Source organism: Cygnus olor, chromosome 4 (assembly GCF_009769625.2).
Source record: "Cygnus olor isolate bCygOlo1 chromosome 4, bCygOlo1.pri.v2, whole genome shotgun sequence".
Classification (NCBI taxonomy): Eukaryota; Metazoa; Chordata; class Aves; order Anseriformes; family Anatidae; genus Cygnus; species Cygnus olor.
Window position 1 is genome coordinate 69,979,188 of NC_049172.1, and position 25,821 is coordinate 70,005,008.

Sequence of the window (25,821 nt, forward strand, 5' to 3'; positions counted from 1 at the left end):
ACTGCACCTGTCTTTGGTGTGTGTAGGGGGGAAAAAGACAGTTGTATTTCCTGTTGTAGAAGTAGGAAGGTTGTCCCGGTTGGGGCATTAGGTTGTCTTAAGCTTTTATCTGAAATAAGCATTGTAGCTGAAACAAAGTGGAGCAGTATCTGTGGTTGGTTGACCACCTCAACACTAAGATGTGTAAACATGTTGTGGCTTTCATGACTTGACAGCATTGTGAAGTCAAACATCTCCAGACAAGCATTTGTGGAAGGAAGAAGCTCTACTGTAAATCCCCTCTGTGCATGTGAATCTTTATTTTTAATTTTTTATGAAGCTGATTTATCTTGAAAGACTTAAAATTGGGATGACTGCCTTGGATGGAAAGTCACTGGTGAAAAGATGTGAGGGCTGGGTCAAAGATGTGACTTGAATGCTTCTTCAAATGCTGATAACAGGTCAAATGCTACTCCTATCTGGTCATACATGGAAGGTGTTTGGTAGAAATGCAAGTCTGATGTGTAGGCCTGTCACATCTGTGTGATGGTGGTTAAATTAGTACTTGAATAGTAAACTCTGGCTTTCCTGTGGTTTAGGAAGAATGCCAACAAATTGCAGGAGTTCCAAATGTACTTGGGAATTGCAGAAAATGTGTTGAAATGACAGAAGTTCATGTTAAGGTTATGAAGATCAGGCAGTAACTCTAAGGATAGAACTGGCTGTAGAGTTCTTGATACAGTTGGTTGGAGTGTATGTAGAGTAGCCTGAATTATTTTTGTTGCAGTTTTTGCTAGCAAAGCACACTTTGATATTACTAATCTATTGTATCATCTATGTACCTCTTCCATTTACTCAGTTCAATACTAGGGTGTTTTTTAAGTTAAATTTTTTAACCAAAGAACTGTCTCGAGTCATACATTTTCATCTACTTTGAGCATAATCTCTCCAAACACAGGAGGTTCTACTTTTAAAGTAGGACTTCAAGACCTACCTTCTTGCATGAAGCAAGCAATTCCAACCTCAGGTGAAGCTTGTGGTTTCGTTGTTCCGTGTCTCTTAACTATCTTGAAATCTGCTTTTTGGGGATTTTTTTAAGGCATCACTTTAAAAAAAAAAAAAAACAAACAAAAAACACTTCAAGAAGCAATTGTTGGAAGATGAACATGCATAAGCTCAAGTCTATCAGGAAAATGACCTGGTTGAATAACTTAACCTTATTCTGAAGAAGCTGTCCTCTACACGGAACTTAGTAGACTTCCCTATTGCTTTGTGACCTCTGCTTATCTTTTCTCCAGTATAATCATAAAAGAATAAAAAGGCTCTTCATTCAGGAAGCTTCAAGTAGATCTTAACACAGAAGAGAGTGACTGGGGAAGGTGGTGTGTATAGCCGATCCTGGAGAGCTGATAAACTGGTTCAGTGCCCTGTTGCAGTAAATCTAGTGAGATGTCTGCCATGTTCTCTAAAGATAAAAGGTTCCTAACTGCAATAAACAACTTACAGCCTTATAGGTTCTACTCAAGTTTGGACTTCCAGACATCATTAAAATACACTAGCAGATAACGCTTCCAAGTATCTTTTAGTTTCAGTTCTAGAAAGCCAAGTACATATAAGGGAGATTCTTCACTTATTCTCCCCTTAGTTGCTCCCTTATTTCACAGCCTTAAGTTTGTACTGGAAATGATGCACCTTCTCCCTTCTCTGCGTACAGCGCCACGTGGGACGCTTAATGAGGCTTTTTGGTTTCAATCTCCGAAGGATTGGCACTTTTCTGTAATTTAACAGGGTTCTGTATAAACGCTCACATCACAGAACAAATTGTAGTCGTAACGTGTATTTCTCATAGAACTGAGGATTAACTTCCCTAGAAGCTGATCAGAAATAGCTCTACGGATGGGGTTGCTGGCAATTAAAGAACATTGCAGCCATTCCTTGTACTACAGCTAGTGTATGTGATCCAATTTAGGACAGATTTGGAAAAAAAAAATGCTTTTTTCAACTGTCAGAGATGCAGTGGAGTAGTCTTTATTTGTTGGATGAGGCTTTTTAAGGTGGTTAGAGAGCAGCAGATAGATACCTGAAGAGGACCTTGTGAAAGATGCATTTGGTTGAAAGTATTTGTAAAAATTAAATAGCAATTTAATGACTGCCACGCAGGATTGTCTTCAAGGTTCTTTTCTTTCTAAACATCCAAGATCTTAATCCTTAATTATTAAGGATGGTTAAAAGACTGTGCACACAGGCTAAGTCATTCTTACTGTCTTTCTGTGTGGTTTGAGGTGCTGTAACTTTAAGACTTCTCAACATGGAATCTGGTTCCAAAAATCGATTTTCCTTAGCTATAATCTGGTAGTTGAGTAGATTGATCTGGGAAAACTGGAGAGGGAGAAATTTACTGAATAACCTTATGTTTAAGTATCTTTAATTTGACAGTCTTTGTCCTTCAGAGATGGCTGAAATGCAGCTATTACTGCTATCTCAGTGTGCTCTTGTTCTGCATGCTATCTTTGTAGCTGTTTAGAGTAAATCATTGCTAGCTTTATTAATGTTTGTACTATATAACTGGCAATGACAGTTAAGAAAGGCAAGATAGTAAAAGTGATAGCTCCTGCTGTCAAGTTTCATACTTAAATCATATGAGAAGGGCTAACCAGCTGCAAATCCGATGGAGTTTCAGATTTTTGCTGTGTCCTTTAAGTATTTTCTTTAAAATGAAGCATCTGTAGATGCAAGTGTTAAGTAAAAGTTGTGTAAAGTAGCTTTTCATATTTGCAACTGTTGACAAGAAATAAGATTAAAAATCTGGTTGCTGTTTGTCCTTTCATCAGTTCTTTCATTCCCTACCTCTAAAACAAAACCACCAAGGGAATATTGCCATAGCTCAGTGTCTGTACATTATATGAGGAATTCAAGGATTTAAATACATCACTGGTGTTTGATTTCTTGTTATGTAGCAAGAAAGAAAAGCTTTGTAGCCCAAGGATGCTTGTTTAAAAATTAACTTTGTATGTGGAAAGGAAGTCCGTGTATAATACTATCATTTTCTTTGGCTATACACTAAAAATAAGGTTTATATAAAATGCATTGCTCTTTTAAAGCAGTATTCCTCCCCATCTTGAGTTGTTGGAGGGGACTAAAGAATGGTCCTTGGGATCTGATGGGGACTTAAGCCATTTTATTTAGAGTACTTTATTTGTAGGAGGCCAGATAGCAAGCTGCTTGAAAAAATCTAGGCTCTCTAAGAGAGACTTGTGTGGTGATATTTTCTAGGTAAAATTAATTAAGAAGATGGAAAACATTCTGCATACAAGCCTGTATTACTGTACAGGTGCTACTGACTAAGCTTAATCTTAAATTCTGATGGCCTTTACACACAAACCTTGTTTTAAGTTATGGCTTTTACAAACCATCAAAAACTCAGTCTGCAAAAGATGAGTTTTGGACAGGAAAGATTCTTATGGCTTTTATACCTTAAGAAACCAAGAAAACATTTTGAAACACTTTGCTCTGATTTTAAGAAAACCTAAAATGTTAGTAAAGCCTGCTTTGAATAATGTTCATGGTGGGGGCCCTTAGTAGTTTCTATAATTTAGATAAAGATATGTGTCCTTAGTTTAAGGTGAAGTATTTTGTGATTCATCCTTAAGATGGAACATGGAAACCCAGTTTTGTCAAATTGTAGTTTCATCTCCATTGAAATGAGAATTGAATCAAAGCTTTTTCACTGAGGGTGAAATATCTATCACTCTTAATTTTGAACTTTGTATACATGGGCTAATGTTGCAACTCAAAACAGTTTGATACTTAGGATATTTTCATAATATATTCTGATTTCACTTAGATTTTACTTAGATCTGCTCTTCAGGAATTCCTTTAAGAGAACCAGCAAAACCCAGTCCTTTTAAGGAGGCTGTTAGAGGCACATATAGGGAAACTGAAAACTGTATGCGTTTTCCTTGAGGTGTGTATGCTGACTCTTTCACACAGTTAAAACTTTTTTTCTGATTGATTTCAGTACTCATCTGAGAAGCTGAACAAAAGTGGCAGCTTGTTCCCTTTCGAAATCAACGGTAAGTTCTTCGGAAACCTTAGCTGTGTTTTACTGAGGTAATTGGTATAGCAAGCAGCCTTTCTTTTGTAAATAAGGTGAGGGGGATGGAGCATGCTGTTGTAGAGCCTGCTGGTTTAAGCTGGTCCCTGAACAATGCTGGGAATAGCTGGTTGTTAGTTTTGTACTTGTGATCTGCTTTGCATAGTAAAAGCCCTCGTAACACGTTTTTGTTCAATATCTGCTATGGTGTACAGAAGCCCAGCAGTGGTGTTTTTCATGCGAAACATCCCTTAAGGCTTTTCTGCTGCAAGAAAACTCACCTCTTTATGCACCTTCTTGTGTACTTTGCCACACAGAATATCTGTCTAGCATGATGTAAAGCATAAGCTGAAGCCCAGTGCCTTGGGAGAAGTGCATCTAGCTCCCCCACCCACTCAGCACCCCCTTGGTCCTATTAAAATGAGAGTAAATTTTACCTAGCAAAACCAGAAATGCTATTTACTGATATCTAAACTTCGTACTGCCTTATTAAGGGATGGATTTGAAGCTTTGCATGTTCTGTCCTGTCTTTAAGCATGGACGCATTTTTTAATGCATGGGATTCCCCTTAAAATGTGATACTTGGTTTGTGTGGCCTTCCAAAGAGAAATGGTACTTTATCTTAAAATACCATTTTTGGTGCCACGTAAATGATTAGAACACATGTGCAACTTTTGACTTTTTTTACAGTAAACTTAAAACTAGCTTCCTAGGCTAGAAGAAAGCTTCCGAAGGACTTAAAAAAAAAAATCAGGCCAGTCCAAGCTAACAAATCATCCTACAGTAGATACAAGGAGTTTCAAACAGTATCTGGATCCCATTGTGTTGGCTATTTTACTTGCATTGAATTATGGATGGTCCCTGCCTTGAAGAGCGTACATGCTTAAGGCAAAGCACAGTATGTGGTTGTACCCATCTGAAAGAATGGAGAAGGAAGGACAGAGGAATTCTAATAAAACATGTTGTTTGAATAGGCCAGCTGTCTGCACAGTTAAATGATTTTGAGACAATAGGGTGTTCTTTAAATAAGATCCAAATAAACAGGATAATCCATGACATACTTTGGGCATGGAACATGTACAAGTATTTGGGTTTGCAGTTTTTAAAGCCACTCAGCATATCTTTTATCTGCTGATTATTCTAAAACTTGGTTTGGACAGCCAACTGTAAAAAAAAAAATACTTCTAATATTTAGGCTATAGTCTAGGTTTTTAAAATAGGTCTAGAGAAAAAACTTGAGATTTTAAGTAATATTCTTTCTGTAGGCCTGGGATAAGTGAAACTTTCTTGGCTAATTGGTTTAAATTAGCAAATTTGCTAACCAAGCATGAAATGTCGCTAACTGGCCAACAGTTTTGTTGCTTTTCAATTTGCAAATCCAAAGTCTGCTGCAGTTCTTCTTACACTTCATTGTATAATGTGGAGGAACAGCTGTAAAATGTGCCGAATGTTCTCAAAGAAATGCTTTACAAAAGAGTGAGAGGCTTCGCTGGCAGACTTCTTTTAACCCAGCACTGCCACTTCAGATGAGAAGCTGTGCACTGTTATGTCTGTATTCACAGTAAAACTTGCAGGAGGTTCTTAAGGGATCCTTGCTTTATTTTATGTGTTGAAGTAGGATTTTTTTCCTGACACTTTGAATATGAGCAAAAAAGGAAATACTTTGCAGTCTGAAATAACTTTATACTGTTTCTAATTTAAAGAAGAGCTATTCACACCATGGAATGTGAACGCTTGTCTCTTTGGAACTTTTCTATTAGTAAGGTGTTCTAAATGGAAAATCATTACAGCCAAATGAAGGACAGCAGTCTGAACAAATTACCCTGCTCCTTTAAATACAAAAATGAAAATCCCTGATGGGGTCTCACAAGGCTTGTTAATCCACTTTGGTTCTGCTTTAGGTTCAGTGCTGCAGGTTTTAGTTAGGGTACATGTTGTACACTAGGAACCAGGTTAGGAAGCTGTTACTGTTGCTTACTGAGGAGAAATAGTGCTTTAATACTTCAATGTACAGCAAGAAGAATTAACAAGGTACACACATGTATACTGGATTGGCTCCTGAAATACTTAGTCTTCATGTTTTGGAACTTTCTACTTTACAATGAATATGTAAATATATTCTGAAATTTTGATGATGACCTAGGTATTTGTGGCTTATGTTTCTAAAACTGAGTTTGAGTCCTAGTTTTACATAAACTAGGCTTAAAACGAGTAGTCTTTTTCCTTCCCTTTTTCACCCATATCTTTCTTTTTCTTTTAGAAGACAGTCCTTGGAAAGCTTTAAATGGGGGTTGCCCAATCCAGACCGACCCAACGAGGAATTCGGCTTACCCTTTCCCTGTGTGCCCCTTCAGCACCGGCCCTGCCAGTAATGGTGGCCTGCAGTGGCAGCAGGAACCCTCCAGTACGTCTATGGTGTCAGGATGGATAAGCGAATTAAACCTGAACGAAAACTCGGGTCAGCCCTTGGCACCGCCGACGAAACGCCATTGTAGGTCCCTCTCTGAGCCAGATGAGCTGGCTCGCTGCCGATCGCCCTGGAAACCCGGCAATTCAAAGGTTTGGACTCCCGTGTCAAAGAGACGGTGTAACAGCGGCGGCAGCGCTACCTTGCAGCGCTGCAACAGCCATGGAAGTGCAACCTTGCAGAGAAGCACAAGCATCAGCCTGCCCCAAAACATACTGTCGCTAAATAATGTCTTCACGATCACCAGCTTCAATACATCACCAGTACCCAGACCTTCTTCCGCCAGCAGCGGGTTTGTGGACAGCAGCGAAGGAAGCACGAGCTCGAGTACCCGCTGGAATTCCGGAGGGCCTTGTGACTTTAACCCAAGGCGCCGCCTCTCCCTCTCACAGGAGCACATCACTGAGACAGGAAATCTCTTGCCTTCAGCCAACAGCACTCCCACCTCCACCCCTGAGCTCAGCCGGCGTCAGGGCCTGTTGAGATGCCGCTCTCAGCCTTGTGTCCTGAACGAAAAGAAAAGCCGGCTAAAGCGCAGACGGGAGGAGGATGTACGATGGAACAGGCCATCGTTAGACTTTTTTAAAATGACACGGGTGAGATTTTACTTTCCTCAGTGTGTGTGAAAGATGTTGCAGAAAGGCTATTTGTAGATAAACCAGACTAATTTCTAGCTGTTACATTTGCTTGGGTTTTAGTACTGATACATACTAACTTCAGGAGTACAGCAGGGTTCTTAGGCTTGCCAGTGCTATGCCCTATAGTCAATTATTTACTCTTTCCTGAAGTCCAGTCTGTTCAATATAAAATATAACAAGCTATGAAAAATTGCTTGAAGCAGAGGCCAAATTAAAATGGCTTGTTTTTGAGATGCAAGTAAACCATGGGGAAGGGGTGTAAATAGGGTAGCAAAAAAGTTAGGCCACTACGTTCCCAGAGAACAATGTACAATGGTTTGTCATCTTGATGCAAATCTGTTTGGTTAAGCCTACCATTATGGTGTGAGTAATTCCATTGAACTAAGTAAGAGCAAGCAAAGACTGTATTAGAGAATTAACTTTAAGAAACTGCTGGTAACCAGTCAGGAATGGAAACTATGGTCTAACATATCAACTATATATGCTCCATTTCAATAGAGAAGTGTTTTACTGTAGTTACTCAAAGCTCTGTCATGTAAAAGTAGAGATGCTGATTTAAAAACCACTCCAGTTTGTGCCTGTACTTGCAATACAAATGCATGTGCACAACTCAAACAACTCAATTTTCAAAGCTTCTGTGTCCACAGAGGTAACTTAAGAGGTGTAAAATTGAGTCATATTATGGTCAAAGAACACTTTGCACTTGTGTGTAGCTCAGCTGCCTTCAGTAGATACCAGCTGGGAGGCTTTTGAGTAGTCCCCTTAAGAGAGGTGTCGCACTAGTGCTGAGGAGACAGTTTGCAGAAGTAGCAATAAAAACGTAAGGAAGAGAAATAGTTCTTCACCACTGTCCCAGCATCTGATGAACTGTGTTTTAAAACAAACTAGCACTGAATCACTGAATAGAGCGGCTAAACTGCGGTACCTGGATATTAGTAGCCTTTACATAGAAATGTCTGGGGAGAAGTACTAGTGAAATATTGAACTGTCTGCTGTGGAGTGCTCACTGAACTAGCAAATTTACTTCCGCTTCACTTAGCTAAAAGTCTGCATGACAGCATCTGTCCTTCTCTTCTACCTCTGTAAAACAGCTTCCTTAATAGCTTAAAGGACTTTCTTCTTTGGTAAGCGATGCAGAATGAATAAACAAGAAGCTTGTTTGTTGACAAGGTTGGTAACCAGTGCTGTTCTAGATATGCCTAGACAACGTTCTATGTTTTGGTCAGGATGCAAGTTTACTACTTAACTACTTATGTGTTTCTCTGTGTTAATCACTGTTGAGCTTAGGTTGCTAATCTGCTCCAGAAATATTAGTGGATTTGCCTTTCAAGTTGCCTCTCTGCTCTAATGCAGATTCCTTTATTTAAACTGATTTTAAAACTTAGAAATTATTCCTTTCCAGGCTAGATGAGCTTGAAGAATGCAAGCAGCTATAGAGATAATACTCAGTGTTTCAAATGTTTTGTTTGTCCAGATGTTATACTTTCTAAATAATCCATATGATACTGTATCTGGAGAAGACCTGGTATAGTCCATGTCTATAGAAAGTTTTTTTAGCTATTTAAATTTGCTGGTGAGTTTAAGAGTACATGAGACTAATATTCAGGCATTCTTGATCACTTTTTGTTGTCAGACGTGTTTTGAAAGCTGTTTTCATGATAAGCTGAGTATTTTATGCAGCAAAGTTCACTCTGTGGTGTCAAGGCTCGATGGGGTTGGTTTTGGCTGTTTCAGTAGAATCTTCCTATAAACTGCTATAAACTTCCCATAGACACAGGAATACTGCTGTGTATTAAATCAAAGGTACAAAGTATAGTTTGGAAAATTAATGGTCTTTGAAATGAGCTAAACACTAATGAAAACACTTTTAAAAACTAGGCAAGTGCTGAAAATATTCCAAAAATTGAATTAAGTTTTCAAGAAGTTTTATGTTCTAAAATGGCAGTTTACTGAATCTTATATCGTTACAAATTTCTTTCATAGCCTGCCTTCTCCATGCCCAAACTCCTTGCAAATGTATATGCTTTGAGACTTATATTGTAGTCTTAAATTATTGTCATCTTCAACATTTCTTTATAAACTTTAACAAAACTACTTCTGTGCAAATTATTATAAGCTAATACTACAGAAGACTTGCTCTGAAGCCTCATATAAGGAGACATAGATGTGTCCTACATCTGCATGTAGCTCAGTGAAGAACAGGACTATGGTAAGGAGAAGTTCAGTAAGGCCTCTTTCATGTATTTTGAGGACTCCTTATTGTTTCCAAAAATACTTCCTCTGTGATTTCAAATTCACTTCTGTCAGTTTATGAAATATCTACGTGAAAACAAGTGTTCTTAAGGATTTGTTCTATGCTTTATTGCAAATGTTTTGATATCCTCATATCTTTGTAAAAGCAAAACTTGTCAAACATTTGCCCAAAAAGCAGGTCAGTAATCAGGTAATTAGTATTGCTTGTGTGTAAGTCATAGTTGACCCATGTTCTGATAGATTTGAAGGTGCAGAGAGAAGAGTTCTTGCTTTACATAGCAGTGCAGTACTGGAGCCACAACTGTGTGAAGAGCAATTTCTTGAGTCTGCAGCCATTTCTCCCAACACTATTGGAGTCCCGAGAGGCTGGCATTGGAACACCTGCCAAAATTGCTCAAGGTTTCTGAGCTTGTAGTTCTCTCAAATCAGTATGTATCACAGCTAAATGATGTACCTTAACCTGAAGTTCTGTTGTTGGGGTATGAAGTTCTTGAAATAGCTGTGTGTTTGGGTGAAACTTGACAGAGTAAGTTGTGTGTTTTTTTCTAGCTGAGGTCTAGCAAACATACTGGCTTGATGCTGGATTTACTCAGTATACATGCTAGAAAAATCAAAATAAACTAATTATGAAAGTCAAGTTTGCTGTTTCTAAGCCTAAGTAGAGCTCATAGGTGAGTAAACTCCTTAGTCTATCTCAAGTTTCTGTACTTGTTTACGACTTTCTTCTTCTGGTATTGCCTCTTCAAAATTCAATGTTTTTACCATTTAAAAGGGAAAGAACAGGTAGCTCTTAATAAACAGCTTTCTGTGTTCCTTTATTTTCTTCTAAATACCTTCATACTTCGCTGTACCCCCTCTGTTTTAGATTATGCTCTTTTGGGAAAAAAAATACCATGTCTTAAATTCTTTGAAAAAACATTAATTTTCAGTGAAATGAGTAATTCATGTATGGAAAAACAAATTAAAATAATCAGGCTGCTGACCAGCATTGTACAGCCCTGTTAAATTCTGGAAGGATCTTATTCTGGATTTAAAGCTGAAAAAAATTTGTACAACTTCAGGCTTAATAGAATATGAAGACAGCTGTAAAAACAAGTGGAAAAGACTGGTAAATGATGAAACAATGTGATAGCTGTCTTCATTCCCTAAGGATTCAAAATGACAATTCAGTTATGTGCTGTAATAGTTGTATGGGTCGTGGAATAGTTGTACACTGTATATATGCCTATTCAGCATTTGTTCACAACTGCCTGAGTAAGAAGTTGGCTCTAGTGTTAGATATTTGGTCCTTTTTCTCTGCGGCAGGAATATGATCACCCTGATGCCTCAAGATGTCTGCATGGCAAACAGGAGCCTCTTTGGACTTTCATTCTTCTGCAGCTAATAGCCTCTATCAGAGGTTGCTGCAGAGTAAGTAAAGGTGGAGTTTAGATGGGTAACTGCAGCTGGGGAGATAGAAACCTTTCTTTACTGGAGAGAAGAGTTCTCCTCCAGAAAACTGAGCTTCTTTTCAAATGTCCGGCTTTGTGTAGATGTACATCCGTTGATCCTTTTAGCAATAATGGAAAAAGGTGTGAAAAATAAAGAACAGCCAAGATGTTGCACAGACTTTTCAGTGTATAAACAAGTTTTCTTGTGATAGTGACGTTTTATTCTGTTTCAGATAAACACAGCATAGTTTGAAGACTTCCTGGTGTTTAACATAATCACACACATCTTCCCCCAATCCTTAAACATGGAGTTGCCTTCCCCCCCCAAAAAAAAACCAACACCCATGCTTGGTATCATGCTTAAACCTAAACCTTTTAAATGTGTTGTCTGAAGTGGTCTTTGGTTTGTTTGAATTTTTACTGGGATAAAAACAGCTGGTTTGTATTAAAGAGTAGTTTCAACAATTCAGTTGCATGGCATCTGATGCAGTAACGCTGGATGCCTTTTAAACTAGGCAAGGTTTGAGTTGCATCGTGTTTTATGTACAGTCAAATGTTGCTGTTGTGCTTATTTGAAGGCTAGCTTTCTTGTAATATCTTCAGGCTTAAATTGCATTTACTGTGTGTTGAAATAACATGAAATAACAGCTACTGGTAAATATGAGTGAGGATAGTTTCTGAAGTCTCAAATCAAGGTGTAGAGTTTAGTCTCATTTTTACAAGATTCCAGACACTTACGCTACTCCTTATGTATATAAATCAGTCCAGGCCCTGTAAGATAAAGAGTACAAAGATATTTATATTCTAACTTTTAACAAATAGTGTGGCATGTTGTGTTTTTAGTAGTGGTCAAAAATGTAAGCTGCAGATGGTGTTAGTAGTTTTTAGCCAAACTGGTTCTGGTTCCATACTTATTCAGTGCCCTTCTGTCCTTCTCCAAGGAGCAGTACTGATTTGGGAAGGGTGGGTGGTGGAGGTTAGAACAGATGAGACCAAGTGGGAAGTTTTGAGGGGTCTCTAAACAGTGAAGGAACTCGAGCTGAGGTTGTTTAGGATTTTCCTAGCGTCAGGAGGCTTCTGCGTTCATAGAAATGCTTTGATGTGATCTGGATTTTTATACTAGTGACTTTTCTAGGTACAGGGAAAGGCCTGAAGTGCCATGCCAGGTCAGGCCAAATTCTGTGTAGCCTGGCATCCAGCCTGATGGATAACAGCTGCTTTGAGGCATGTGGGAACAATGAACGTGCAATGTGATACTTCCTCCAGCGACAGGGCCTGGCTTCTGCTAGTGTGCATCCTGGGGGCTCCGAAATGTGCATCAGTGGTCTGGTCTGAGAACCACTGATAGATCCATTGTCTGTAAGCAGTTTGTTTCTAACCTTTTGTCTTGGATCTTTGCAATATTCCATAGTAGTTTATTTTTTGTCAACTCTTGTTTATCCATCCTGTTCTCCAAATGCTTTAAATGTTTTTTTTCTTGGAGTATAAGATCTCGAATCACCAAAACACTTGGATAACTTAATTCTTAGGAGTCAAAATTAAATTGCTTTTGATTTATGGTTATTGACCTCATACTTCATTTTGGAGATATAGTGGCTTGGTGAATCTACAAAGCAAAGAGGATTTCTTGTACAAGGTGGCGTTGGAGTCATAAAGATTTTGTCAACTTTAGCTGAAACAGCAAGACCAGTATCACTTGTAGAACAGAAGTATGAGGCTAAGCAGAGACTATTCAATAGTGTTTTTGATACCACTTTAAAAATGTACACATGGTATGGGTGGTGGGGCATGCACAAGTTTCCTTGAAAGGTGTGATGGGGACACTATTTTATTGCAGGACAAAACATAACAGGAGTGCTGTGACATACCTTAGATCCCAGGAGGTAACCACTAGTTTTTCTGCAGTAACCTTCTTAGTAACTCCTGATCTTTCTTGTGGAACTGTTGCATCCACTTACTTGGACGCGAGCTCCTTGTGGGCCAGTTTACAGAACCTAATGTGTGTAAATATAAGGATGAGGTGGTGGTACCAATTATTTTACTTAAAGTTGTTATCCTGCTGTAGATATTTTTGGTTGTTACTGAGTACTTACGAACAGTAGTTTGGTTATCTATTACCTTTTGAGGCCATTGTAATGGTCAGTAAGTGGACAGGTGGATGAATTAGTCAGGCTGTGGCCTCATACTAAACTTAAGTGAAGCTCTGAAGCATTTGCCTTGATTCTTTGAATTCTTGTTGTGTAGAAAATTTCCAGTTATGTACTGTTGGGCATAGTTACAATAGTCTTGTTCACCTCAATTCACTGTCATAGCGCAATCTGTGTTCACAAGCTGCACAAGTAGCTAGAAGTAGAACTCAAGTGTGGACATAGAAAGCAAAATACCACGTATGAATAGTGCAGTGAAGTAACTGCTAGCAGGGTATCCAGTGAGTCAAGCCTCAATTGGTTCAAGTAGGTTAAGTATTGGCTTCTGAAGTTCATTCAGATTGCATTCTTTAGATAGTAAGCATGTTGCTTTAAATAAACCTTGAGTTGCTTGTGTAAAGCTCATCTCTTATAGCCTCCTGTCAAAATAGGAACAAATAGGTTATTTAGGGTGGGTGTATTTTCTACTTGTAGAAACAGTGAAGTCAGCAAAGGCTGTTCTCTGCCTGGCATGCTACATCCATATAGTGTGATTTAGAGGAGGTGTTTAAACGAATAAGAGCTGGAAGCGTATTAAACTCTTGCAGTGCTCTTGTAATACTGTCTATCTAGTACAGCACTTCATGGTTAGAATATAGGTCTCATGTTTTCTACCTTGTGCCAGCACTCTGCAACTCAGTGGTTATGTTGGGACGTACCGCTGCTTCTCAAACAAAATGGCTGGTGGATGTCCTTGCACTGTATGGGGTGTATCTTCTGACTTCGGGCAACCTGGATGGCCTTGGCTCTTAGAGCATGTTTTATTGGAAATACAATACAAATAAGTTGTGTAGGAAGGGATTGGAGTGGGGTTGATTGGGATCAACAGAAATGACAGCAAATCTAAGTCTGTAGTGTTAGCTAATTTGCCAGTATTTTCCCTTTTTTATAAGATTAAGCTGTGAATAAAGCAGTTGAGCCAGGGACAGATTTTTGGTTCGTGTTTGAAAACTTAAAGGCACATCTAGGAATAAGCATTAACATCACATTTGGGAGAAGAAAAACAGCTAATCCTGGCCTACCTTTGCTTTAAAAAATGGTTCTGAGGCCTTATTTCTTTTTTCCCCCCTGTGGTAATAATTTCTATAAGTGATCATAAAAGAAGGAAGCAAAAGATGATTGCTATTTCAAAAGACATGAAGTAATTTAAGCTCAAAAGTCAATGGTCTTGTTCAGAGGAAAGGAGTTGCGTGCCAAAGTTGTCTGGCTGAGTAAATCAGTAGTTGAAATCCGTGTTGTATAATTCAAGGTATAAACTTAATTTATATCTGAAAAGTAATATTCACCAGTGGACCTTGAGGAAAATGTTTTTACTGTTTTTTGTTGTATATACAACGTTCCCCCAAGTGCAAGGAACCAAGTACATCAACTTTTGCCAAGTTTAAATGTTTTTCTCTTTAAGGGCAGCCTTATGACTTGGAGGACCAATGTCTGAATGGAAATGGATTCAATAAACTACTTAGTTTTCTAAGCTTCAGTAGAGTGGAAACACTGCTGCTATGCCTGCAGGGTTTCGAATAAGAAAATGCAATTCAGCTTCTGCTAGAGCTTGGTCAAGGTATTATTCATTGTAAATGAACTTGGAAGCTAGAGAATGTATTGAATGGGCTATGGAGTTGTTCAGAGGGCTGGAGCACCTCTCCTATGAAAAAAGGCTAAGGGAGATGGGGATGTTCAGTGTGGAGAAGGCTCTGGGGTGACCTTACTGCAGCTTTTCAATATTTAAAGGGGGGTTATAAAAGATGGAGAGAAACCTTTTGCTTGGGCAGACAAAGATGGGGACAATGGGGAATGGTTTTAAACTAAAATAAGGGACAATTAGATTAGATGTTAGGAGGAAATTCTTCACTCAGAGGGTGGTGAGGCACTGGTACAAGTTACCCAGTGTAGCTGTGGATGCCCCATCCATGGAGATGTTCAAGGCCAGGTTGGACAAGGCCCTGGGCAACCTGATATAATGGGAGGTGTCCCTGCCCATGGCAGGGGGATTGGAACTGGATGGTCTTTGAGGTCCCTTCCAACCCAAGCTGTTCTGTGATCCTATGAATCACCAAGTTAGGAAAGACCACCTTTTTGGTGAGGAACAGGGTGCGCTACTGTCTTCTGGCAGTTGAAACAAAAAAGCCTTCTTGAGGCAGCTTCAGCACCAGTCTCATGGGTGACACAGCACAGATATTCTTGAGCTGTCTGGATAACAGATAACAAGTAAACTTGAAGTGTTTTGATTTGGATTTTAGGCTACATTGGCTCCTTCAAAGTTGAGCAGTACACTGCTGTGTAGTGTGATTACATGCCTCCTATATCCTCAAATGGAAAATGTATGGTAGTTTGAGTTGATGTTCATGTGGGTGACTATTTACATTTGTCTATCAATCCATCTTAATTTCCTGTTGATTCATGTTTACTTCTCTCAATATCTTTCTAGTATTCTGTCCACTGCAGCCTTTTAAATGCCTCCAGGGATGTGGTTTCCTTACCAGATAGAGCCTTTTGTGGGAAGCCAAGGCAGTTTCTCTATAAGCTATAAAACTTATTTAGGCTCACTTTAAATAGCAGCATGTACTTTTGGATCTCTTCCCCACTGTCATGATAACAAATAATATTTTATCGAAATGAAACTTGAAGCTGCTTTATCCTCTGGCTAACAAAACGTATGGGAACTTTTGTCTCTATTTGAAAGCAGCTCCTGCAGGAGGAAGGATAGCAGGCCGTAACTATGGTATCTAGAGTAGGAGTCAGTGTCCATGTATTCTTTTCCATTTTGTGAAAATGTTGGGTGTGAACGCACTTTTTTTGCTGGAATGCCTCATGAGAATTAAGGAGGAATGAGTTTTTGCTGTATGAAATAGTAGTCAAGAACTGGGACTCATTGGAGTCTTCTGAGGACTTGGGTAGGGCAGAGCCCTCTTGTAGACCTTCCTTCCCAGTCAAATACTTGAGACTACTGAGAGGAATAACCTAACTTAAAGCTGTTCAGAGTACTTCTGGAAAATAGGTTGATCATCACTTTCTACAAAATACTAATTTTGAACATTTTCAGTCTTTTTAAATCTTATTTACTCTTTTTTCGTGAGGTGTTACACAGATGGTGCTTCCTGTGTTGAAGTTTTTATGTAAAAACAATAGCACTCAAACCCATGGTCTTAAACTTAAAGCCAAAAACCTGTATTGCATGAAAGAAGAAAAAAGCCTGTATTGTTGTGATTTGCAGTGAAGACATGCATAGTCTTTCATTGCAGTGAAAACATGAAGACATGGTTTTTAACTTCTCTTAAGTTTAAGTACTGTACCAGGTGAAATCCAGATGACTCTTGTACAGAGAGCTGCGTCTTTCACCAAGATTTGTGTAGCAGCACTGTCTAGTCAAGACCTTTGTGCCATGACCAGCTTTGAAGGGAGGGAGCAAATGCTGGGAGCTTCTGCTGTTGATGCAGAAGTGTAGGCTTAAGTGTGATTTTTTTTAGTTCTTTCTTGTGCTGTGATAAATTCTTGTGGAAGTGAGAAAGGAGTCTAGGTTCCTAAAATGAATGAAAAGTGTTAAGTTTATATACCGTTTTTTCAGAGAGAATGAGAACACTGTAAAAACCTTTCTAAATCTTGGCTGTAAGAACAGCAGGTCAGGTTAACTTGAAAATGAATTTCATAAGGCTTAGGGTAGCAGGCAGTGTTATGGTACGTAGCTACTGAACTAGTGTGAGCTTTTTGTGTAAAACTTGAGGGGGCTTTATCCAGGTGTGGGTTACTTGCAATTCATCTGGGGATTGGACTGTCACTGTCCTGTAGAATTAAACTAGCTTTTCTTTTGAACAGTCTTTGTGAACCTTTGTTTGCAATCAGTGTTGCTGCTTGTATAAGGGTTTCCTGTCAGAACAATGGTAATTTGAGTGCAATTGTTACAAAAGCAAGATAGGAGACCTTGTGAAGTAGTAGACTAAGATATGATTGGATCCTCATTGTTTGATGATACTTGATGAGTCCAACAAATTAAACTAGGAAGCATGTCTTATATTAAAGGCTTTCATTTCTCTTAAATATATATATTTTATGAAGTAAAAACATCTCAATATTTGCTCTTAAATTTCTTGAACTTCCTGGTTTAGATAGCTACGCAGTTGAATACAGCTGAAAAGTGTGACCTTTTCCAAATAAAAAATGGAATGTTGAAACTGCAGTCCTTGTCAGCTTCCTCCAAATGCTCTTTGAATCTGGGCTATAGCTGAGATGAGACATTTCCCCCCCCTGCAATTCAGTGAAGTGCATATTGGGAATTTCAATTTGTTTTTCCTTGTTCTGAATTACAGGTCCTCCTTCATCACTTATATTAGTTCATATCTTGATTGGTCCTGTTGCTTAAATGAAGATATGTCAACTGTGAAACTCTTCGTTCTTTTCATATCCGCTGTTACGTAATTCTGAGTTTGGCTTCTCAAAACACTTCAATTCTTATGTTGGTATTTCAATGGTACACTTAAGCAAATGCCATTGTGCAAGTTGATTTGCTCACAACTGAAAAGCAGCTTTCATCTGAAGCTTTTTGCTGCAGATTCAACTTGACTGTGCTAGCAGATGAACGGTCATGGATGTTTGGGGATGCTATATAAAAAGCTTGATAGGACTTCCCCTGTGTTTGAGTACTCTTAATTTGGGGATGGGTTTTGTGCATCTGTTGCTGTATCATCCTTTTTTTAATAGCAGTAGCTTTAGTGGAACATTTCCTTTTCGGAGAGGATGGTCTATTTTTAAGCAGGCATTGGTGATAATGTCCTGTCAGAAGGTGTCCTGCTTTGTGATCATCTTTTAGCATATTGGTGTTGTACAGTTAAATCTGCGTTAAGTTTTGGTTATAGAAACCACTTTTTTTTCCTCCATTACTCCCCTCACCACCCCTGTGGTTTGAGTTTTGTATGGGGACGACTCAGAGGAAGGGAAGCTGAATTCCTTTTCCTTGTTTCCCTTTTTAAAATACAATGGTGATTACAATGTCTGTCTGAAACAGACATTATATTTTGCTAGTAATGTTTTGTCTCAAAGCAAATGAGTCATTTTCTGACTGCCAGCCTTCAGAATATGACAGTCCTCAAGAACTTTCCATGTGAGGAACCAATAATGGATTTGTGGGACTGCTAAAGTATAATAAAGTGTCCTGCTCCCACTAAGCTTCAGTATCTGACAGGGATTTTACCATTCTGTGGAATGGTTTAAAAAAAACATTTTACTACCCAATTTACAAATTGATCTAACATATGGGGTCTTAAGTGTCAGCTTTTTTGATCATGATAAAAAAGCAATGGGAATTGTTCTCACAGCACTACCTGTTTTTGTTTTTTCCCCATTTAGGATTCTGAATTTACTCTCAGACAGTGGAGATCAAGGCATAATAATCTAGTAAAAAAAAAAGCCATAATTACAGGTTAGGAGACAAGTGCCTAAACAACTCCATTGGTGTGCATATGCCACTAGTATCATACTTGGTTTAGACGAGCAGGAAAAATATCCTTGATATAATAAGGATTATTTTAAACTTGAAGTAAAGTCACCTAATCGTTTTTGAGAGAATTAACTTTAGCTTAGTTTTAAAGTATTACAAATAATTACTTCAGCAAGCTAGGAGTCTCCAGTTGGCAGTAGTGGCCTTCTTCTGAGTAGCCTAGGGTGCTTAATCATTAGTGCTTGCTTCCTATTTCAATGGGAGAGTGTTGCCCTTGGCACTTAATGGCTGCTCTGAACATAAATGGTTGTCTGAATCCATGCTATTTCAGTGCACCTGATGCTGCTCATGTGCAGCTCTACAGTTAGTATAAAACTGGTAATATTCCTTGATAGCTTTTGTTAGTGATAAAGATATTTTGGTGTTGAAGCTGTTAATTTCAGTATCTTTTCCAAGGAAATGCCTTTCTGCGAATGAAGGCCTTTCGAACTAGATAGCATCTTTCACTTCTAGGTGTTCCCAAGCAGGAAGCTCTGCCAAAAAGAACCCTTAGGGTGTATCTGAGTCTTTGTAGCATAGTCTCAGGCTTAAGGGAGCAAGTGTTTATTTCAATGACTGCCTTTAGGCAGGACCAGTGTGTGCTGTTTCAGTACCTTCAGTTTATACCAGGCTTAAACTTAAATTTGCTCCTCACTTTTCTAATCCTGTTCTAATAAACAGGACCAGTTAATTTCAACTTGTTTTATTGTGGTTTCTGTGTTAATACTTGAGGATTAATGTGAGTTTTGCCAGTCTGTTGGAGATAATGCAGGTGTTAAATTGGATGCTTTTATGTTTTGCTACCATGAACAAGAAAAATGACCTCGATATTAAAAGAAAGAGTGGGGAAGGCAGGGGATTGCTGTCCATCCAGGGCTTCACTTTAGAAATAACATAGCTTGGATAATCCAGATCTTGTTGTTTCCTCCTTCATCATGAGTAAAAGCTCCTTTACTTACAGCTGTAATTGCTAATTAGCCGAGCCCTTAATTTAGTTAGTAGTTTTTTAGGTTGAGCTGTATTAGACTGTAAGATTTTCAATCTTGTACTTTAAATGCTCTTGCTGTCAAGCGCAGATTTAAGTTCTCTGTACTGCAACGTAACTGATGACTATGCTCCAGACCGGAGCTGTACAGGTCATAAAGTTTGTTAAGAAGTGGCCTTGAGGTTTTCTAACCGCAGCAGAGCATTTGCTTGACCTAGTTATTTTCCAAAGGCACTGCTGTTTTTCTTACCTCGAGCACTGTTGCCTGTAGAGGTTAGTCTCATGGCTTGTGACATAGGGTCTGGAGAGCCTCTTGTCTTTGCCTCTGTTCCTGGTGAATTGGATGCTCTTGTCCTCAGCTGTGTTCTTAAAATAAATAGTGTAGGTGCTTGAACTTGGAAATGTTTTTAGGTAATAGGCCTTGAGCAAACAAACCTTTCTATGGGCACATAAAGCTTTTTCTTCTGCAATCAATCTTAAATGGTACAGACCTGAAGTATGCAACTGTTCTACTGGGATGCAACGCGCTTGTCAAATGGCAGTTAAGCATCCTTACAAAACGCCTGTTTGCTAGAGTTTGGCAAGCCAGCATGATGTCTGATGACAATTCCACGTGCTATGAACTTTTTTCCTCCCTAGTTTTGCCAGCTTCTTTCCCCATTACTGGATCTGTGTGTGCCTACATGCGCTTATGTCTTGTAAGGAAGTTTTGGACTGTTACTGCTGCTCCAAGCTCATACCTCGGAGGGAGCATGGCAGAGCTGGATGTTGGAAGCAGGAGGAATTGGTTTTGTTTGTGAGACCAAGGCATGTGGTGAATTAAGCAGTTTACGTGGCTCTCCAGGTTCTGCTTCTTGATCGTTACTGCTCAGCAAGCCCCTCTTGGCACTGCTTTGTGTTATGTAGATCTTAGCTGCTCTGCCTTGCTTGGCTGCTTACTGTTTGGGTTTTTATCAAGTTGTGTGGTTTGGTGTCAAAATCCTGCTTAGATTCCTTTTTCGAGAAGTGCCTAGAAAACTGACCGTGCTTCCTGGTGTTGAGCATAGCTAAATACCCCCTATATTCTCATCATACGTATGAATAGATATCAGTTGTAGTAGGTTTGACTTTTGGTCCTTCTCTTAGTGGTGGCATGACCAAGAGATAGTGGAATCTGTGACTCCCACAGGAACACAGGAGCTTACTGAGCTGCTTTTGTGTGACTGCAGAGGCTGACTTATGCAAGCTATGGAAATATTCCCTGACTAGTGAGGTGTAGGACCTGGTGACCCTGATGTTTGCAGGATGACTCAAGTGTGGCCATTGCACACTTGAGGACCAGGCCTGAGAGCATTAAGCATCTGTGAAGCCATGTGAACTCCTTCAGTCTCCCCACCCACAATTGTCTTGGCTTAAATTTTATATTTCTCCCTTCCTGACCCTGTTTTTATTCAAAACCACAACAAAAAACCTCTAAAATACGATAATTTTTTACCATTTATTGAAACAGTACTGGTTATGACACATGCTTATATCTTTCAGTACAACTATTTATAGCGTGACTGGTTCTCCATCTTTGATGTTACTGTTTTAAATTGTAATCAACTTAACATGGTTCTGTGTTTTTTTCTTAGTCCAAGGCCTGAAAAATATGAAGACCTGTGGGAAGCCATGATATTACCATTGCAAATAGGTTATATGGCACAGTCAGCAAGCAATGTTTGTGGCAAAAGGGTACAAGAATTTCCCAAAATTACTTCCCCAACAGTTTCGTTCTCAAACGGAATTTGGGGATTGTTTTTCTTTACCACTGTCAGCAGTTTGACAGTTTTATGTTTGACTGCCCTAAAGCAATGGGTGGAAAAAGCAGACTTCGGTACTTCAGGAGAGGGTCCTGGGATTTCACAGAGGAGGGAAGATATCTGTCCTCCGCCACCTTTTTAGTTTATGCTCTTTGTGAATAGCTCTCAATGTCTCTTTCCCAATTATTTCCCCAAGCAGTGCTATTTATAAAACTGATGTTCTTGATGCAGCCTTTGGTTTAATGTCTTTCAAAGCATAAATACCTATTCCTTCAGGTGCAAGTCTGCTGATATATGCTAGATCATCCACCTTGGGATTTTCCTGCACACCTGTGAAATAACTTTAGTTCACTCTTCTAAGTAGTAATGAAAGCAGTTGTCAGTCATACAAAGTAAAAATCAATGAATTGCCCAGTCCATTCCAACTAATAGTGGCAATTTGAGGTGTTCCTCTGTCCATGTTACAGCACTGCACCATAACTTGTGGGAGTAGCAGGAATTGTGACCTAAATAGGAGAGATTGAAGCTAGTGTAATAACACGTTTCCCGCAAAACATAATGCGTGACAAGCTTGGGATGCTTTGAATTTCTCCTATGTTTACTAAATTTACTAAAAAGACCTTTTTTTGTTTTGATATTTTATGGTAAATACTGCAAACTGTACTGCTTGCTGCCTTTAGCTGCGTTGCTCATTTTTTTCCACCTCTCTTTAAGGTCTTCCCTTATTATGAACAGACCCTGTATCATGTATTCCATGGAGATCACTGTCTGTATCCATTCAGAATAAGGTTCAAGTCCAAATTTGTGATGAAAATAGTTTGCAATGCATAATAGTAGTGTTACCTTAAAGTTACAGCAGGAATAACTCTAGCCTTGAAGTTCGTGCTTGGAAACTGTAGAAGTGAGGGTTACAGGAAAGGAAATGGAAAGGAATGGCAGGATGTTGAAATGCTTTTTTTTCAGCAGTCATATTTGTAATCTCTAATCTAGCAACAAACCTAGACGGAAATGTTAGCAAACTATGCGTGCTGTTGTTAATTCCCTCAGTGTTAAAGCTGGAATTCCTATGTAGAAAGGGAAAGAGATCAGTCAACTTCTATGATTCATACCTGCTTTGTTTTATTGTTCTCCTAATGAACATGCATTTTGTATGTAGAATTAAGACGGAGCATGATACTTCTTTCCCTAACAAGGAAGGTAAAGGGTTTGAGTATCGCTAAATTAAGAACTTTTTAATGACTTAGCTGTCTGTTTTTTGACTTTTAAAATTTAAATTGTGAATGTTAAAAGCCTGAAGACCAGTAAGCAAGATGGCCTGTTCTGAGTTGAGTATGCATGAATGAATACTAGTGGTGCCTTTTTTCTACACTTGTATCTTCTGGTTTTAATATGCATTTTCTGGTCCCTTTTGGAAGCTAATTGGTCAACTAAAACTAAATGTACCACCTCATTATTATTGTGCTTGTTATTTTTTCTTATTGTGCTCCAGACATGTGAAGCTTCACTTTAGAGAACTTGGGACAGGTTCCTTTTATAGATGTTTCCACTCGTTTTTCCCCAAGGGAGATGGAGATCTTGCCTAAGAGTGCTAGTCTGTCACACAGGCTGTTGTTTAAATGTTGCTTTCTTATTATTCTACTGTATTTAAAATACAGCTCTCAGCATTTTATCTTGTAGGAGGCTGTGTTCACCCTTCACTGACCAACTTGTGTTCAGAACATTTTCTGTGATCTATTTAAATGTTTTGAAATTTTGTGATAAGCTTGTTCTTGTGTAACACCATCTCCCCCCACCATGGTTTCTCTTCCGTGACATTCTTGGTTAGGATTGTATAGTGTAGCAACATCAGTCTCCAAAAAGAGCTGTTAGATGGCCAAACTCATTAAATCTTTCTTGTTGAAAGCGATTTCACAGGTTTCTAGGCCTCAACACATTGCAAAACATGAGTGTATAAAGCAGAAGTAGATGTCTTTTTTCTTTAAGAACAGCATATGAGCACCAGCTTATATGGGCTATAGGTGAAACTGGATTTTAATGTTTATTCCCAACCCGGTTGACTTCTGTTTGAAAACAGATGAGAAGGTTGTAAGAGCAATCCCTTATACTGATTCATGGTGGGTTATAGCAGTTGCCCTTATGTGAATGTGATCTCTAGAGCTAGTTCTTTAGCTCTTCCTTTCCAGTTGATCCCTCTACTGTATGCACACTCAGAGAAGAGTTACTTTGATTTGTCCTTTTTTCCCCATAGACTACGTAAAATTGGCTCTCTTCAAATAGACTTGCCATGAACCTTTCCTACCTCAAATTCCATCCTTGAAACACTACAATTTTCTTCTGCCTTGGGCCTGCTTTTGCTTTGTTCTCTCTCCTTTTATGGCTGGATTGTGTTGCTGTCTGTAGTCACTTGTATTTTGTCCTGCTATGACCCTTCCAACTGATGAATTCCTCATAATGCAGCTTGATAGTGTGACTTCGTGTTTTTCTATAAATGTGTCCATGATATCATTTCAATCTGGTTCTTGAGTATTCTCGCATTCCCTTATGTGGCTGATGCCACTCAGCATTATCTAGTGAGCTGTGTTAATGTGATGTACTCTTTTGGGCAATTTTATGCCTTTTAACCAGTCTTCGGATGCATCATCTGCATAGCCACCATCATCATTGTGCAGTTATTTTGTGTTCTGGCTATCTCATGTCTACTCGATGTTCTTAGTATTGCTGTATATGTCTGGCAAAAGTAATATGAAGTTTTAGCTGGTCATTGAGGTAGGTAGCATAAGAGTGGAGCAGATGTGTACTGTGCTTGAGGTAAACGTGTCAATGCTTCCATTCACTACATGGATGCTAAGAAGAGTATTTAAGAAACAATTACGATGCTCTGAACTTTTCTACCTACTTCTGCACAGTAAGCAATAGGAGTTCAATAATTAGTTTATTTTTTGTAGGCAGCTCAACTTAGTTGCTATTAGGGGGTTTTAACAGACTTTTTATTTTGACTTTTTATGCCAAGTGGTATGTCATAGTGTGTTTTTTGAAGAACTAACCCTTTTTTCTTTTGGGATAAGGCGTAACTTCCAAGACGAGTTGTGTCATGCAGCTGCTAATGGGACCCTTGGACCAAAGTCTGGTTGTTTAGCTGCCTTACCTATCTTGCTTATGGTAACGTGTATTAATCTGCTCTGATTATGTGTCTGCGGGTAAAAATACGTTCAGAGTTGCAACTAATTGCTGTGCTGAGGGTTGTGTGAGGCTCTAAGGGGCTGAAGATGTGCCAGGAGTGTGTTTTTTCTCTGGAACCCTATTCTGGTCTGGGTCTAGCACTTTAAACAGCGCACATAGGCATGTGCAGGAAAACTGAACTAGTGCTAGTAATTCAGATACAGTTTAGAGGCATTTTAAAACTGCTTCACGTCTCCACCCAAGAAACTTCCTGTGAGATTGGTACACACAGAGGAGATAAGAGGTCCTAGGCTTTAGCTGGAGCAGTGCAGAAAACTCATCTTTTGTGGGGTTTTTGATGTTCAGAAAGACTTCTTGAATTCAGTGTGGTGTATAAACATATTACAGAAAATGACTTGCTTCAGACTTGTATCTGTAAGACTACTTTAGTGTAAATGACTGCTGTGGATTTTTGATGGAAGAGCAAAATAGGCTTGTAACAAACGCAGCTGCAGATGAAATGAGTTTTTATGTTGCTGAAATTATAAGGTTGGAGAGTTGTGTGTATGTGAAGGGGAATTGCCATTTTAAAATAAGAATGGCATAAGTTTGCAAAAGTCAGTGGGAATTTCGTCAGTATTTCAGAAGTATCTGGGAGTAAAAAGTATTGAGTCTCTCAAGCTTGGGGGCTTTTTTGGTGGGGTTGGAGGGACGAAAAAAGGACTCCTGACAGCAGCGTGCACTCCATTGGTTAGGACTTCAAATGTTCCTGGAGTGCATGTGGGGATTTTCCAAAAATCAAGTGGTCAAATGAATGATTTTCTTAGTGTATACTTTCACTTAGTGTACACTTTCAAAGACAAGATTAATGATTTTCTTAAATTCAAGAGCTCTTCATGGCAGAAGTCAATATTGTCATTTCCAGACAAGTCAATCTAAATCAAGTGTAGTAAATGAAACTAAAATTCTTTTGAATGTTGCTAGTTGCTTCCTTTCTAGGCTTTGAGAATCCTCTATCTTTCTGTGCAAGCAGAGGGCCAAAAAATAAGGCGCGTCACAATGCTTTTCCCTAGGTCCTGGAGTCTTTGGTTTTCATAGTTCCTGAACAATACTCTAGTCTAATTCATGTGTGTGCAACTGAAGGAGCCAAATCCAAACTTGTTCTTCAGTGCTTGAGATTACAGGTATTCATTTGGATGAAAAAGCTTGTATTTGGGCAACACAGGATTAAGTGAGGACTCATACCTGTTGTTTTGGTACTGGTGGGTGTTGCATTTTTATGGGTGATGAGCTGTTGCCATGGATATAGCTTCTCTGCTCAGTTCCCAGGATGGGAGATCACACCGTAGGTTTTGTGTGGTTGCTTTGCCATGTGAACACATC

At 39.0% G+C, this 25,821-nt stretch overlaps 1 protein-coding gene across 5 annotated transcripts in view; it reads left to right on the top strand.

Annotated features, from left to right (window-relative positions):
- FAM53A (family with sequence similarity 53 member A) overlaps window positions 1–25,821 on the top strand; it is a 69,703-nt gene that overhangs the window by 24,200 nt on the left and 19,682 nt on the right. For 3 of the 5 annotated variants that reach the window (XM_040555362.1, XM_040555364.1, XM_040555363.1), the window contains exons 3-4: window positions 3,998–4,052; window positions 6,333–7,135. In XM_040555362.1, coding sequence (XP_040411296.1) covers window positions 3,998–4,052; window positions 6,333–7,135 — 858 coding nt within the window. The remainder of the gene's footprint in view (window positions 1–3,997; window positions 4,053–6,332; window positions 7,136–25,821) is intronic. The other 2 variants (XM_040555366.1, XM_040555365.1) reach the window with 1 other exon arrangement.